The 16,655-nt window shown below is 38.8% G+C and overlaps 1 protein-coding gene across 2 annotated transcripts in view; it reads right to left on the reverse strand.

Annotated features, from left to right (window-relative positions):
* Positions 1-16,161, reverse strand: part of tbc1d30 (TBC1 domain family, member 30) — a 67,553-nt gene extending 51,392 nt beyond the window's left edge. For both annotated transcript variants that reach the window (XM_072551597.1, XM_072551596.1), the window contains exons 1-2: positions 15,588-16,161; positions 14,039-14,203 (exon numbers count right to left, since the gene is read on the reverse strand). In XM_072551597.1, coding sequence (XP_072407698.1) covers positions 14,039-14,203; positions 15,588-16,128 — 706 coding nt within the window. In that variant the 5' untranslated portion in view covers positions 16,129-16,161. The remainder of the gene's footprint in view (positions 1-14,038; positions 14,204-15,587) is intronic.
* Between the last annotated feature and the right edge of the window lie 494 nt (positions 16,162-16,655).

Raw genomic sequence — 16,655 nt, forward strand, 5'->3', positions numbered from 1 at the left:
TTTATGGAACCATCCCCTTCCAAGGATGTACTGGAGAACTGGGTGGTCAATTCTCAACCCACAAATGTATGAAGGTTGTTACTGATGCAATTTGGAACAATATACTTTGCCAACATAGATAGCTCCCCCCCCCAGGCTGGACACTGCAGACTGCAAACACATCACGTTGAGAGTACCAAATCATTACATGACTTTTTTTCATTCTCTTGTTGGACATGGGTGTCGCTGGCTGAAAATGTGTTGCTGGCTGAAAATGTGTTGCTGGAAAAGCACAGCAGGTCAGGCAGCATCCAAGGAACAGGAGAATCGAAGAATCGATGTTTCGGGCATCAGCCCTTCTTCAGGAATGGCCAGAATGTACTGCCTATTCCTAGTTGCCCTTAAGAAGGTGGTGGTGAGCTGCTTTCTTGAATTGCCACAGCCCATGTGCTGCAGGTTAACCCACAATGTCATCAGGGAGGAAATTCTGTGATTTCAACCCAGCGACAGTGAAGGATTGGTGACATATTTCCAAGACAGGATAATGAGTGGCTTGGAGGGGAACTTGCAGATAATGGTGTTCCCATGTACCTGCTACTCCAGTCCTTCTAGATGGAAGTGTTCATGGGCTTGGATGGTGTTCTCGAAGGATCTTTGACAAATCTCTGCAGTGGATCTTGTAGATAGTATACAATGCAGCTACTGAGCATCAGGGGTGGAGGGAGTGGATACTGTGACTGGCTTCATTAGTAGGCTAGGGCTCCATTCCAATGTATAAGCTGTTTTGAACATTGGTACCGCATCTCTGATGTACAAGACACTCTGGAAGCTGCCATCATGCCTATTTCTTTAAGAATTCTTATGATCCTGCTTTGCTTCAAGGGCCAGATATCTTGCAAAAATGGTTACTGGGAGACAAAAGCTAATTTGTGTAGCCATGATATTTAGTTATGTTTTATGCTATGATTCAATGAATAATTCAATATATATTTTTCTAGAAGATTCTATAAAAGCACATCACAATATGCTGTACACAGTACTACATGAAAGTGGACATGCTATAGTAATCTATAGTAGCATTTAATTACTTTTTGTATTTGCCAAATTGACATCAACTACTTCTAAAAGACCTGGTTAACCAACATTGGTCTGAATGTGGGAATATCTCTTAGTGTCTGTGCCAATACAGAAAGGTTCATGCTGTGCTGAGCTGGCCATGCAGCAAAGGGCTTGCATTTCCCAAAGGACAACACAGACAATACCTTTGAGAAGATATGTTGCAGCATGAGCTTATGGAATGGTGCTGTGAAATGACACAGGGAACAATTTGCCTATTAAGCACTGCTAATTGAAGTTCTGATGAAAAGTCATATACCAGAAGCATGCGGCATAATTTTCTGCTCACTTGAGTGGTGTGCAAAACGGCAAGAAAGTTGGGAAAAATTGAAAAAAATCAGATCCTTAATCTTGGGAAAAGAAGCTTGCTTTTCAGCTTAGGGTTTAGACAGAGAATTCTGAATTTTACTTATGGTCAAAGGCAACTTAATTTCTTTGCATTTGCACTTCATTGTTGGCTGAACTCACCTAAGCCATATTTAAGGTCTCAATTCTCCTTTACTTTCCAGTAAGAAAGTGCAGCATGCCTACCTCTCAACATTGACATAGAAACATTGAAACTAGGAGCAGAAGAATGCCATTCAGCCCTTCTAACCTTCTCCATCATTCACTAGGATCATGACTGAACCTCTATCTCAATGCTTTGTTCCTGCTTTCTCCCAACACTCCTTGATGCCTTTAAAATCTTAAAAATTATTTATCCTCTTCTTGAACATATTCAGCAACTCAGCCTCCATAGCCTCATTATGAATGAAGAAATGTTTTCTCATCTCAGTCCTGAATAGTCTACTCTGTATCCTGAGACTTTGTCCCCGGCCTTTAGACTCCCCAGTCAGGGAAAACATCCTTTTTGTATCTTGTCTGATCAGTATTGTTAGAATTTTGTATATTTCAATCAGATCCCTCTCATCCTTCTAAACTGTACTGAATAGGCCCAGTTAAACCACTCTCCACTTATAGGACACTCCTGCCACTTTGAATATCTGCCTAGTGAACTGCTGCTCACTCTGTCCATGGCAGCTACACCTTTCCTTCGTCATAGAGACAAAAACTGTTGCACTTTCCAGATGTGGTCTCACCAAAGTTCTGGATAGCTATTGTAGGGCATTCCTACATTGAACTCAAATCCTTTTGCAGTGAAAGCCAATATACCATTTGCCTACCCAATTGCTTACTATACTCACCTGTTTGCTTTCACTGAATGACATACAAGGATACCCAGATCCCTTTGCACATCCACATTTCTCCATATATCGCCATTTAAGTAATACACAATCTTTCAGTTTTTCACACTGAAGTCTACAACTTCACATTTAGCGATGTTGTACTGAATCTGCCATATGTTTTCTCACTTAAGTTTCCTAAATCACCTTGAAGCCTCCTTGTATCATATTCACAGCTCACAATTCTGGCCATTTGGTGTTATAAACAAACTTGTTTCCCTTATATGCAGTATATCATGAATATTTGGGGCCCAAATATCAATTCTTGCAGTACCCCATCAGTCACTGCTTGCCACTTGGAAAAATATCCAATTATTCCCTCTCTTTGTTGCCTGTCTATCAACCAATTCTCAATCCATGCCAGCATATTACCCCTATCCCATGTTCTTTAATATTCTACACTAAGCTTATGAGGAATCTTATCAAAGAACTGTTTGAAAATTCAAATATACCACAATTATTGGTTCTCCTTTATCTACACTAATTACTTTCTCAAAAAAAAACTACAGTCGATTTATTAAGCACTGTCAGCCTTTCACAAACCCACAGTGGCTTTGTCCAATTCTGATCATGCTTTCCAAATATTCTGTTGCCTTATCTTCCATAACAGACCAGTATTTTCCCCACTACTGATGACAGACAAACCAGTCTCTAATTCTTTGTTTATTTTTCTCTCCCTCTGTTTTTAAATAATGGGGTTACATTTTCTGCCATCTATTCTGCTCTAGAGCCTTTAGAATTTTGTGTGGAGTTTGCACATTCTCCCAGTGTCTGCATGGGTTTCCTCCGGGTACTCCGGTTTCCTCCCACAGTCCAAAGATGTGCGGGTCAGGTGAATTGGCCATGCTAAATTGCCCATAGTGTTAGGTGCATTAGTCAGAGGGAAATGGGTCTGGGTGGGTTACTCTTCAGAGGGTCAGTGTGGACTGGTTGGGCCGAAGGGCCTGTTTCCACACTATAGGGAATCTAATCTACAGATAAGCACCAATATATCTGCAGCTGCAGTATTCCATGAGATGGTATCAGAGAGATAAGTTGCATGACTAATGAGCTGAAGAGTGGAATTTTGCTTGACAAAGTTGATTTAGGCAATGGCAAACTGTCGACGATGAACTTCACCTGAAAAAATATTTTGCCATAAAATAGGAAAATATAACTTATTTATCTAAGGAAGGATAAATTGGCATTGGAGGCTGTCCAGATCAGTTTAGGATATTTGGTCGACGTGGCTGAGTTGGATCAAAAGTGTTTTCATGCTCTATGACTGTATGTCTAGACTGATACGAAGTGTGGAGAGACTTTCTTATGAGAAGTTGAGGACATTGGGCTGGTTGGACTTGCACTTACAGTCTATCATTCCTTCCAGTGTTACCTCAGTTTGAGAACTGCTATTTTCCTATGAGATTTGAACTTCAGTCTTTTGATTGTCATCTCAAGATGACAATACAATATGGGATCACAGTGATTATGTTATTGGACTGAAGGCCTGAACTAATGAACAGGAAGCAAAACTTCAATTCTGTCACAGCAGGGGATTTTAATTTCAATAAACTGATTTTTCTAAAGATTATAATAGTAATGGAGGCCATGAAACTATTGGATTTTTGCAAGAAGAAAACACACCCGGTTCACTGATGGCCTACCAAGGAGGGAAAACTAGTCTTTACCTGGTTTGGTCTATTTGCAACTCCAGACCCTCTGCAAAGTGGTTTGCTTGTAACTGTTCCAGCAAGTCACTTAGTCGTGTTCAATAAGGCAACTCCCCGTCATTTTTTCAAGGACAAATAGGATTCGGCAATCATTGCTGGCCTTACGAGCAACGCCGAGATTCCATGAATGATTCAAAACATGAAAATGAGCTCTAGTGCACTTATGATTGGGAATTGCAATCAATATATATTTATGTCTTGTCCATGATTTTTATTCTTCAAAGCAGAAGCTAGTTTATTTATATTTTAATTCTCCATTAGAACTTCTTTCTCTCTCTTTCAAGAACAAGAACAATCTGCTTATGGGGAACAAGGAAATAGCAGCAGAGTCAGATAAATATTTTGCATCATTTCTCACATTGGAAGATATTTCCAACATCTCATTAATACTGAAGAATATGGAGGAGAAATTAAGTGCCATCACCATCATTAGAGATGTAGCATTAGACAAGCTAATGGGCTGAAGTCAAATAGGTCCCGACCCTCTGATGGCTTGCATCCTCAGCTCCTAAAAGAGATCACTACAGAGATAGTAGATCCATTGATTTTAATTTTCTAAAAACTCTCGGATTCTGGAGAAGTATCAGAGGATCGGTAAACCACCAATGTGACACTCCTGTTCAAAAAGGGAGGGATTCAAAAGGCAGGTAGTTATAGACTGATTAGTTAACAATCAATTATTGTTATAAAAGTATTGGAATCAATTATTTAAAAAGTAATGGCGGGACATTTGGAAAACCATAATCAAAGCAGAATGAGCATGGCTTTATGAAACGGAAATAGTGTCTAACTAATTTATTAGAGTTTTGCAAGGAAGTCTCAGCCAGGATGAATAGAGGGGGACCAGTAGAGGTGTTGTACTTGGACTTGCAGAAGACAGTCAACAAGGGTACCACACAAAAGATGGAGTCATAAGTTAACAGTCAACTGTGTTGGAGGCAGCATATTGGCATGGATAGAGTATTGGCTATTGGGCAGGAAACCATGAGTTTAGGGATAGCTGAGCTCTTTTTCAGATTGGTGACCCAAGACCAGTGGGGTTCCTCACATTGTTGGGGTAATATATCGCCATGGATAGAAGTTTGGCTTAGAAACAGAAAACAGAGAATAGGACTAAATCGGTCTTGTTCAAACTGGCAAGATATCATGAGTAATGTGCTGCAGGGGTCTCAACTCTTCACAATTTATGTAAATGATTTGGATTCAGGAATTGAAGCTTTAGAAGCTAAGTTTGCTGATAACACAAAGTTGTTAGGAAAGTGAATGGTAAAGAGGACATAAGGATGCTACCATGGGATATAGAGGTTGAATGGATGAGTAAAGATCTTGCAAATGGGGTACAATGTAGGAAAGTGAGTAATTATCCATTTTGTCAGAAAGAGTAAAAAAAGCATACTATCTAAATCATAAGAGGTTGCAGAACCATGAGATGCAGAAAGATCTAGGTGTCCTTATGCAGAAATCACTGGGGGCTCAGCGACAAGTACAGCAAGTAATCAGGAAAACTAATAGAATATGATGGTTTATTGTGAGGGGAACTGAATGCAAGAGTAGGGAGGTTATGTTTTAGTTATACAGGGCATTGGTGAGACTGCATCTGGAATACTGTACTATATATTGTACCAGACATTGTATGTAAGATAAGAGTGGTGCTGGAAAAGCACAGCAGGTCAGGCAGCATCTGAAGAGCAGGAGTGTCAATGTTTCGGATGCTGCCTGACCTGCTGTGCTTTTCCAGCACCACTCTGATCTTGACTCTGATCTCCAACATCTGCAGTACTCACTTTCGCCTACTGTACGTAAGATGTTAAATGTGTTTTATGCTGTTCAGAGAAGGAATGCTAGACTAATACCAGGAATGAGTGGATAGCTAGGAGATGCTGGAGAGTCAGAGTCGATAAAGTGTGGCGCTGGAAAAAGCACAGCAGGTCAAGCAGCATCCGAGGAGGAGTGTCGGCCTTTTTTGGAATAAACTCTTCATCAGGACTGAGGAGGGGCAAGAGGCTGAGAAATAAAGAGGGGGATGAGGCTGGGGGAAAAGGTAGGTGGGATGGCGATAGGTGGATGTAGGTAGGAGGAGATTGTGATAGGTCAGTGGGAAGAGTGGAGCGGATGGTGGGAAGGAAGATAGACAAGGTAGGTCAGGTCAAGAGGCTGGTGCCGAGTCAGAAGGTTGGATCTGGGATGGGATGTGTGGGGGTGTGTGGGGGGGGCGGAATTTGGAAACTGGTGAATTCGGTGTCAAGGCTGTGTGGTAATGGATGAAGAAAAGCTAGACAGGCTAGGATATATCCTTTAGGAGTTTACAAGCATCAGTTGTGACTTATTTGAAACATAAGATCCTAAGAGGACATTACTGAATGTTGAAAGGATTTTTCTTCTTTTGGTAACATGTAGAACCAGAGATCATAATTTTAAAATAAGAGGATGCCCATTTAAAACAGAGATGAGGAAACATTTTCCTTTCAGATAATTTGAGTCATTAGAATTCTCCTCCTCAAAATAACCTTTAAATATTTTTAAAGTTAGATAGATCCTTGATAACCAGGGGTTGAAAGTTTATCAGGGATATGCAGGAATGTAGAGTTGAGGTTAAAATCAGATCAGCCAAGATGTTGTTAAATGGTGGAGCAGGCTCGAGGGGGTGAGCGACATACTCTTGTTCCTTGTTCATAAGGCTATATACCCAAGGACAGTAATCATGTCTCCAAAACCACAAAAACAGCTCATACTTTTAACAAACATAAACTCAATTTCCTGGTTCAAAAGGCAAGTAATCTATTCCCCGTCTACGTTTTCATGGGGTTTCAACAGCGGCTAGAAAATAGAAATAACCAGTTTTTCACTCTGCCCCTCTAAAAAAACAGCACAGTATCTGTCCAATCACTTTCTTGCTTCTTCTCCTTCACTTTCCAAAATAAAATGCACAGGCTTAATCGGTCACTGTGCAAGCAAAACAAACTCTCATTTCAGTACAAATACATAAAGCTACTGAACACCTCATTCCAATATTTGTTTTTAAAATTGACATGGCTCTCTCTGAACAAGCACAAAATCTTTAAGTGGTTCATGCAACAACAACAAAAAAATCCACAAACTAATACTCTTTTGAAATGGATTGTTTTGAATTACCATTTTTAAAATTTACAACTTTGCAGACTTGAACCTTAAAGCCATAATTCACTGTGGTACAGTGAGATCAAACCCTTATAATATTTAAGATAACTTGCAACATGTAATTCAAACTTTCAAAAATTCCAAAATTGCCAAAAAAAAACACAAATTCTGTTGCTATTTCATTGCATTACATTTCTAAATAGCAACCACCATCTGTGTTGACCTAAGAATAACAGAAAAATTGTTAACATTTTCTTTCATCCCATCTGAAAATTAGACATTTGATTCATAATACATTATTATTAACTACTAGTGTAAAGTATTAAAGGTTCCAGGGCTAATTCTTGGATTTATTTGACTTGGTGCAACTCTGTAGTTGAAACCGCTACAATTAAACATTTACAATACCTTCCTCCTTTCTGGTCAATTCACTCTCCCATTTTTATCTCATGATCTCTTGTGCGAGATTTTAACAAACACCTCGAAGTTTAAATTTGCACCATCAGCTACATTATCTTCAATTAGTATCTCTAATTGTGAATAGGCAGTTAGACTAAATATTATACTGAATAGTAACTTGCTAACTTTAGAGTTGGGCATGGGTAGTTATTCTGAAGTATCCAGATTTTTTAAAAAATTACTTCATTGAATGCCATCCTTTATACATAATTATTTATGGATATATTTTCAAAATGTTTATGTGATTGGTTGTTCTGCAGACAATATCAATATCCAGATAAAACTGGATCAGTACTTGTACATTGTTAATTGAACATCAGATGGACCCTTGATGGAAGTATCAATGTAATTCCATTCATTACTTTTTGACAGAAATATCCCAGAGGCATTTAAAAATAAAAGTAATATCTGCTGCAACAATGTTGTGTTCAAATTAAGACAAAGCTCAAATGATTAATATAATCAATGTTATGTAATCAGTGGTTAGAAAATATTTTTAATGTTTAAAAGAGTAAATGAGCCATTCCCACTGCCCAGAGGTTTGTTACTCTCACAATTTTAATTTGCATTGGACATTGATAGGGATGAATTTTACCAACAATTAACTAAGGGTCCATTTTTGGAGTGTTTCATGGAATCTTCTCTCTGTGAGCTTCACTGGGTCATTATACACAATTCTCCACTGCTGATCTCATTATCTATGCACCAGACCTCCATGCCTCACACTATTGCATGCTCACCAGCAGCAAAGTACTCACCATGACTGGAACTTTCTGATTTTCTGCTGCCTGTGCCATAGTTAAAGCCCAGCTCAATTGCTGCCAGCCACAAATAGCTTTTCACAGTACATGTAGTGGGAGGCAAACAACACAGAATAGGTTTGGAAGTCACCTAAATATCACAGCTGATAGCAAATAGAAGTTCACGTTCATAAGTCCCTGCCGAATGCAATGCTCTTCCTAAGGGCATTGTGGGTCAACTCACAACAAGTGAACTGCAACAGTTAAAGAAGACAGTTCACTACCACTTTCTTAAAGGCCACTAGGGATGGGCAATAAGTTGTCCCACCAAAGTTAATTTTTTTTAAAATCCACCTGACTGATCAACTGTACCTATGGCTGCAAGAATCAAGCTACACTGGCTATCTGTCCTTTGCTGTCCAATGTAGAAATATATCTGAGGGTGAGCTACTCTTTTCTTTATGCCCAACACAGCATAACTTTCCATCATTGTTCCCAACTGATTGTAGCCCACTCTGCTGACCGAATCGGAAGAACAGCCTTTATTAATGAGTGACCAGACCTGACTATTTTCTGTGCAGTTCCTATATGACTTACCAGTAATCCACTGTACATTTGTACTGGACCTATAGGACTTGTTATCATAGAGTCATAGAGTCAGACAGATGTACAGCATGGAAACAGACCCTTCGGTCCAACTCGTCCATGCCGATCAGATATCCCAACCCAACCTAGTCCCACCTGCCAGCACCCGGCCCATATCCCTCCAAACCCTTCCTGTTTATACACCCATCCAAATACCTTTTAAATGTTGCAATTGTACCAGCCTCCACCACTTCCTCTGGCAGCTCATTCCATACACGTACCACCCTCTGCATGAAAACGTTGTCCCTTAGGTCTCTTTTTATATCTTTCCCCTCTCACCCTAAACCTGTACCCTCTAGTTCTGGACTCCCCCACTCCAGGGAAAAAACTTGGCCTATTTACCCTATCCATGCCCCTCATTATTTTGTAAACCTCTAGAAGGTCATTCCTCAACCTCCGAGGCTCCAGGGAAAACAGTCCCAGCCTGTTCAGTCTCTCCCTGTAGCTCAAATCCTCCAACCCTGGCAACATCCTTGTAAATATTTTCTGAACCCTTTCAAATTTCACAACATCTTTCTGATAGGAAGGAGACCAGAATTGCACACAATATTCCAACAGTGGCCTAACCAATGTCCTGTACAGCGCAACATGACCTCCCAATTCCTATGCTCAATACTCTGACCAATTAAAGGAAGCATACCAAACGCCTTCTTCACTATCCTATCTATCCTTTTAAGGATCTATGAACCTGCACTCCAAGGTCCCTTTGTTCAGCAACACTCCCGCAGACCTTACCATTAAGTGTATAAGTCCTGCTAAGATTTGCTTTCCCAAAATGCAGCACCTCGCATTTATCTGAATTAAACTCCATCTGCCACTTCTCAGCCCATTGGCCCATCTGGTCAAGATCCTGTTGTAATCTGAGGTAACCCTCTTCGCTGTCCACCACACTGCCAATTTTGGTGTCATCTGCAAACTTACTAACTGTACGTCTTATGTTCGCATCCAAATCAGAGATATAAGTTTCAGATCAGGAGAGTGCGCAACTTGGAGGGAAACTTGCAGGTGAAGATGCTCCAATGCAACTTGCAGTCTTGTCCTTCCAGGTGAGTTTGGAAGATGTTATTGACTGAGCCTTGGTGAATTACTGCAATGCATTTTGTGGATGAATAACTTTAATGCCAATATGCACACAGGCCTTTTCAACTTAGGTGGTTGTTTTTGACTGGTGAAGACACAATGGGCAGAAAGGCTGTAGATCTGTGCTGTAGATCTCTATGACTGACCAGGGTCCACTCCTGGATTTGATGGTGGTATAGAACGCTGATTCTCACTATCCTGAGCACCCAGCTGACCATACTCTTCTTCCTAGACTGATACCAGGTGATTCCCTTGACTTAATGTCCCAGTACATTTTGATTAATGACAGCCTGTCTTGACTTGACTAAAGACTATGCACCTCAGAATTTGAGACATGGCCGTTTTGTTGAAGCACATTCAGTGTGCTTATCACATTAACTGTTGGCACATTTTGTAGGTGTGACATTGATGTACTACAACAGCATAAAGGAATATATCCACCTCTTTGATGGATCACTACTGTCAAATATGAAAAGCTGCCTGGCTTTATGTCTGCGCTAAGAAGCAAGTCAAAACAAAGAATCATGAGCCTTTACATTCTTACTGATGTGGAAATGTACATAACAAGGGCAAGGAAAGGCAAGGCAAAGATGTTGTGGACATCCAAATTGGTACAGAGTATGTGAGCACGAAGGGAGCAATCCCTAAGATGCACCCTCTTCAGAGGCATGAGATGGGTGCATCTCAGCAGCAGTATTGCTGGCCAAGGTGGAAGCTTGGAAGAGCAAAAATCAAAGTCAAGAATCTCATATTTCTAATCTTGCCATAATTTCACAACTGACTTGCCCTTGCCCACCTTGTTCAGGGCCAGAAGAATTCAACCCATTATTATACTGCAAATTCCTAAATGTTGCTGCAACTATTCCAGTCTTGTGACTACTGACACGTATTTAAATTTCTATTGCCACCTCTGTATTACAGTAGGCATTTTTTTAGTACTGAAGTAAGTATTGGAATCAGTGAAAAGCTTTTATAATAAAGTCCACTGCTTCTTTATATAATACTTGCAATAGTACATTAAACAAAATGTACATTTGCCCTTTCTGAAGAAATGCTCTTAATAAACAAACTATCTAGTATCAAATAACATGATTATTTATGGTACAAACTTTGTAAAGAGCCTTCATATTTTGACTGAAAGCACCTATTTACAGTATCTGTGTTATAATTAGCCACAGCATTGACTGTGCAGTATCATACAAGGTTTAGAATAAGTCTCTAACAAAGGTCAATCTTTGTATCTTTCTTAATGTAATAAGGCATGATTATAGAATGAACAAATAGAATACTTTGTATCCAGTTTTACAGAAGAACCGATAAAATAATTAAAGGCTGATTCCATTATACAAGTCTAAGATATTAGAGGAAAATGTTGAAAAATAAAAAAATTAAACAAGTTTTACAAGACAGCAATGAAATCAATTTGTGGATAATTCTTGTACAAGGAAATGTACAATTCAGTCATTAAATAAAAAACTTATTTTGTTTAAGTATATTTAGTGCATCTGAAAATACTTATTCAGTATTTGATGCAGTGATTTACAAAATTTGTAAAGGATGAAGCACATGTATAAAAAAGTTATTAAAAACCTGCTAAAATGCCAAGACTAAAAGAGATCAATTACCAGCTGATTTCAAAAAGTAAAATAACGATTGACACTGACATGCTATTAGAATGAATAACATAACGTTTATCATATTTACCTTAGTTCAGCCGTGCTGCATGTTAATAAAACAGATAATTGAAATATTAACTGAGGAAATGTTTAATATATGTCCCAAATATAAGAATGGGATGTGCATTTTGGCATTATTCTGAATCATTGTTGCCAGTAAGTTCAATCGTGAGGACAGAATAAAATGGCTGAGCCTTTGTTTATAATGAATAAATTTTAAAATTTAATTCTATGCTTCAGCTTTACACAACTGCTGTGAATTTTAAACTATCAATGTTTAAATTCATTTTTACAGCCCCATTTAATTTCCAATGAATAAGTTATATCAGAACTGAATCCTTCTTTCCTCAATGATTGACCTGTTTAATCTGCTGCATTGCATAATATCAGCTGGCTTCAGACTCTAAAAACTGAACTTGCTCCTTTGGTATTGTGTACATTGCTATGTCCCAAGCCACCTGTTTATACTGCATTAAATTCAAAGGCATTTGATTCAGCATCTGAGTTGCAGAAAGGCAGCAAATTGAACTTAAACGAAAAGCTGAAAGCTGAGGAGAGTTGCTACTTGGATTTGAAGGTCAATTGCAGGTTTATGTATTCCGCAATATTTAACCAAAAGATTTGACTTCTAATTTAGTCACAGTATAAACATGATATATAAATGTACTGAAATTGTGATGCTCCTAATTCCCTGAATGCAGTAGTTAATGCAGACTTGTTCTAACAACTTTTAGCACAAAGGACAAACAATATTGTCTTACTTAATTAGAAAAATAAAACACTAAACAGTTTAATGCATAAATGTAGAATCTATTATGCCATTGAATCCTACAGAAAATAATTACTTTTTCAGTCTTTACCAGTGTTCAGTTAACTCATCTCAAATTGTATGGCAATTACAGCATATTAATTGACTTGAGTATCCTTTGGCAGGAGGGCAAGAAAATAGCCAGAATTTTCATTCACAGATAAGCTTCAGTAATGTCTGCTGGAATGTGAGTAAATGAGGATTAGATTGGGCTTGGTTGTAACAGCACACAACCAATCACTTAACCTATGGTGAAGTAAATAATACGTGATTGGTGAAGGTGATTAGCTTCAGACACCAAAGGAATCCTAACCTGAATAACTACCTTCAGAGAAGAAAGAAAATAGGGAATATAAAGAGGAGAGGGGAAGAACAAAGGAAAGCTAGCATTACCGTATTTAACATGTTTCTGTGGATGTATTCACTCATGTTCATATACATGGTGCTCTAAAATATATCCAGATTTTTAGAAATTGTGCAATTCAAATAATTCTCAGAAACATTTTGCATTGACTTAATTCCACTATTAAAATGGCAAATGTAATGTTAATAAGAGGAGAAAAAAAATGTTGCTGCTGTGGTAGGATTCTTAAAATGTATTTGAAGGTAAAATTTTATGTTTTGCATCAAAACAGTAGATACAATAATTTGTTATGGAAAACCTTTATGATGTTAGTGTAGCCATAATAAGGAAAGATTCAAAAGAAAATCCCAGCAAAATAGATATTAAAAGGCATGGAACTAAAGTATATGTAAAAAGCAAAAAGCTGAATATTTCTCTAAAACAGATTGAAATTAAAATATAAAGTTGTTCAAAAGATCAATTGTCACAGCACCCTGTCCATTTAGGAACAATTCTGTTTATCAAAATTGTCCTCCAGAGCATGATACCTTTTCAATCAGCTTTTCCTATTCCAATTCATAGCAATTACAGGTGGGTTACCACTTCACTACAATCATCACTACCTAATTTATTTGATAAGATCCTGCTCCACAGCTACCTGATGAAGGAGCAGTGCTCCGAAAGCTAGTACTTTGGAATAAACCTGTTGGATTATAACCTGATATTGTGAGATTTTTAAGTTTGTCCATGTCAGTCCAACATCAGCACCTCCATATCATTTTTGATAAGAGTTATACTTGAAACAAAGCTTAATTATCAAAATGATTAAAAGGCAGGCATGATACCGTATTTACCTTAAACACAGAATACGTCTTAACTCATTGATTCAGCCAGTAGACTGTGAGCAAATTATACAAAAACAAAACATATTCAGATAATGAGTTAATTCCATTAAGTCATACTTAATATGAAAAGACATGTAAACATCAAAAAGATGTATATATTTGCCTATCAAATTAACACCAAAAGTTATACATTTGTAAAACTTTTGAGATATTGAGTGATAAGTCGTTGGATAAATGTAAATATTATATAACTTATAGCAAGAGCAAATAGAGTACTCCATATTTTATATGTACTTACGCCTTTTCTGTGAGACTGCTTGCAAACATGCTGTCACAATATCGCTATTTTTCTGTACTTTGTGTGAAAGATTGTCTTTTCTCCTTAATTGACGAACCAGTTTTGCAGATTGGACGGCGATTCTGTATTTTAGCTCTTCTATAATTCGCTTAAGCTCATCTACATCTGTTAACATGAAAAAAGATATATTTGTAAGCGAAATGTCAATGACTGAAGAATTCTAGTCTTAGGTTGTTCCTGTATCCTTTTAGTCTGTGACTCCACTGCTATTATAAAATGATTTAAATTACTTCAAAATTATATCCAACAGTACAATAGCTCTTATTTCGGATTTTTTTAAAAACTGCCAAATATTACTCTATTCAGTGTGAAAGCCCCCTTCATTTACTTGTTACGGAAGTGCTGGCAAGGAGATCAGATGATGGAATTCTTGCAAAATGGCAGGGATTGTCCTCAACATTTCTTACAGATATGTAACGTTCAGATGCAGCTGAATGATACCTTCAAGTATTAGTGACAAATATTCTGATCTAAATAGGCTACTTCATTATCAGAGAGAGAACGTCAATCCCCAATCCTGTATTCCCATTGCCTGTTCGATTCGTGTGGTGTCATTTCGTGGAAAGAGGAACACACTGATGGGAATATTCAGAATCAAAGAGAACATGCTGAGCTTTAAATGCATGCATTTTTCATTTTAGGGCTGCGCCAATTATTTCTCAATCATGGCCACCCACTTTAATTAACATGTTTGGCTTTAAAGGTCAGCATTTTTGCCGCGCAGAATGAGGCCATTCGACACTCCAAGTGAGCACCTTACTCAATACCACTCCCCTACCTTCCCCCCTCCCACCCCCTCAAGCTCCACAAATTACCCCAAGCTCGCTGCTGCTGCTGCCCACTTTAAGTGTTGCATCATTTTGGCTCAGGTTAATGACACTGAAAGATTCAATTATTCGCCACGTCAAACTAGACAAGATGCTATTTTTAGGCACCAAACATGGAGACTCTTGTTCTGGCGACAAAAGTTAAATGTAAAATGCTTTCAATTGTATGTTTTCTACTGCAATGAACTCTGGTGATCCAGGAGCTTGCCTACACCATTAACACAGTAATCAACCAAAACCAATCCCCTCAAAGACCCCACGGTATCTTCCAGCCACTTACTTTCAGTCACACTGGTTTTGGAAGGCGAGGCTGATTAGCATTTATCACGTACCTCTCTTATTGTCTCCACAAATCTACAAGCAATTTTTTTTTGCATTTTATTTGGTTACAGTGTAATAATTTGTCTTATGGTACATTTGATAAAAATATTTATTTAGTGAAAAGAGGGATTCCTCGTATTTTATCCAGATTTCCATTGCATTCCTTAGAAAATCAAAGTCGTCGAAAGCTTTATTTAACTCAGTCACCTTCAGAATTATACTGACATTCTGCGTTGAAGCGTAACCGACCTCAAACTGATAACCGATCAAGGCAGTGAGGAGGAAGATGTTCATAAAAATCACGAAGTTTTTTTTTATTATTTACAGTTTTTATGCTATACCTTTCTGTGCCAGGTACAGTATCTGATGTTTTGTAGTGTACTGTTCCTGAAATTCTTGCAGGAACATAGATCCAGAATTACTCCTTCCCAGAAAAGCATCGGAGCTGGATGTCTCCGTTGAACTGTCCACGCTGTCAATGCTTCTGCTGCTGTAGGCGCAGGAGTCGTACAGTTCGGTCAGCAGACCGTCCACAATGGAAGCAGTTCTCTTGCAGGCGATACTCGCCGTTCCAGACTGGCTCTCCCTGCCCCGGTTTTGATCGTGGGCACCCGCGGCTTTTTCCGCGGCGTTCGCCCCTTTCGGCCAGTATTGCGTTGGCATTATCGTTGAGGGTGACACCGGACACAGGGGAATGGTTTCGCTGTCCTGAGGCAGCGAGGGGCCTTGGGCTGTTCTCTGGGGATTGGCAATCTGCATCCACTGCTGGAAGCCGGACATCGTGCCCACCACGAAGCTGTCGGTCTCTCCATCCGAGTAAGTCCCAGTGGAGATGTCGACTTCGCAAAGTTCATTTTGAGCGATGTGAAGCGAAGCAGCCATTCTACACCAACCACTGCCGATTTGCTGCAAACTCTCCCAGGGCCAGCGAGCTTCAGGTGGATGGGAAGCCAGTTCCGGGTCCTCACCATTGTACTGTCTGGGGAGGCCGGCTCGGCACTTACTCAATTTCTCACCCCCCTCCCCCCCATCACTCAAATTAAATCCTTCCTTTCTTGGTAGGAGCGTTTCTACTGATTATGACCACATTATATTTACTTTAAAGTACTTTGTGCTAAGATTAACTGTGTTGGAAACACGAACTTCTACCCTCCCCGCCGCCTTTATGGCACATTCTGGCGATTATAATTTGAGCAGGTAAATTTCCCGAGTCAAGGTTTGCGGCCAAGTGCAGAGTTTACTAAGATGAGATGCAATGTTTAAAATATATATAAAGAACGAAATAAATTCAAGAGAGATATTTTGAGTGTTTCATCAGGGGATTTTTTTCAGGAGTCCTTTCTTGAATGTCAGATATTGTGCTTTCTAACCAACATTTTCAAAATGAAAATTAAAACTGTTAATATTGT

This window comes from Chiloscyllium punctatum, chromosome 32 (assembly GCF_047496795.1).
Source record: "Chiloscyllium punctatum isolate Juve2018m chromosome 32, sChiPun1.3, whole genome shotgun sequence".
NCBI classification, from domain to species: Eukaryota; Metazoa; Chordata; class Chondrichthyes; order Orectolobiformes; family Hemiscylliidae; genus Chiloscyllium; species Chiloscyllium punctatum.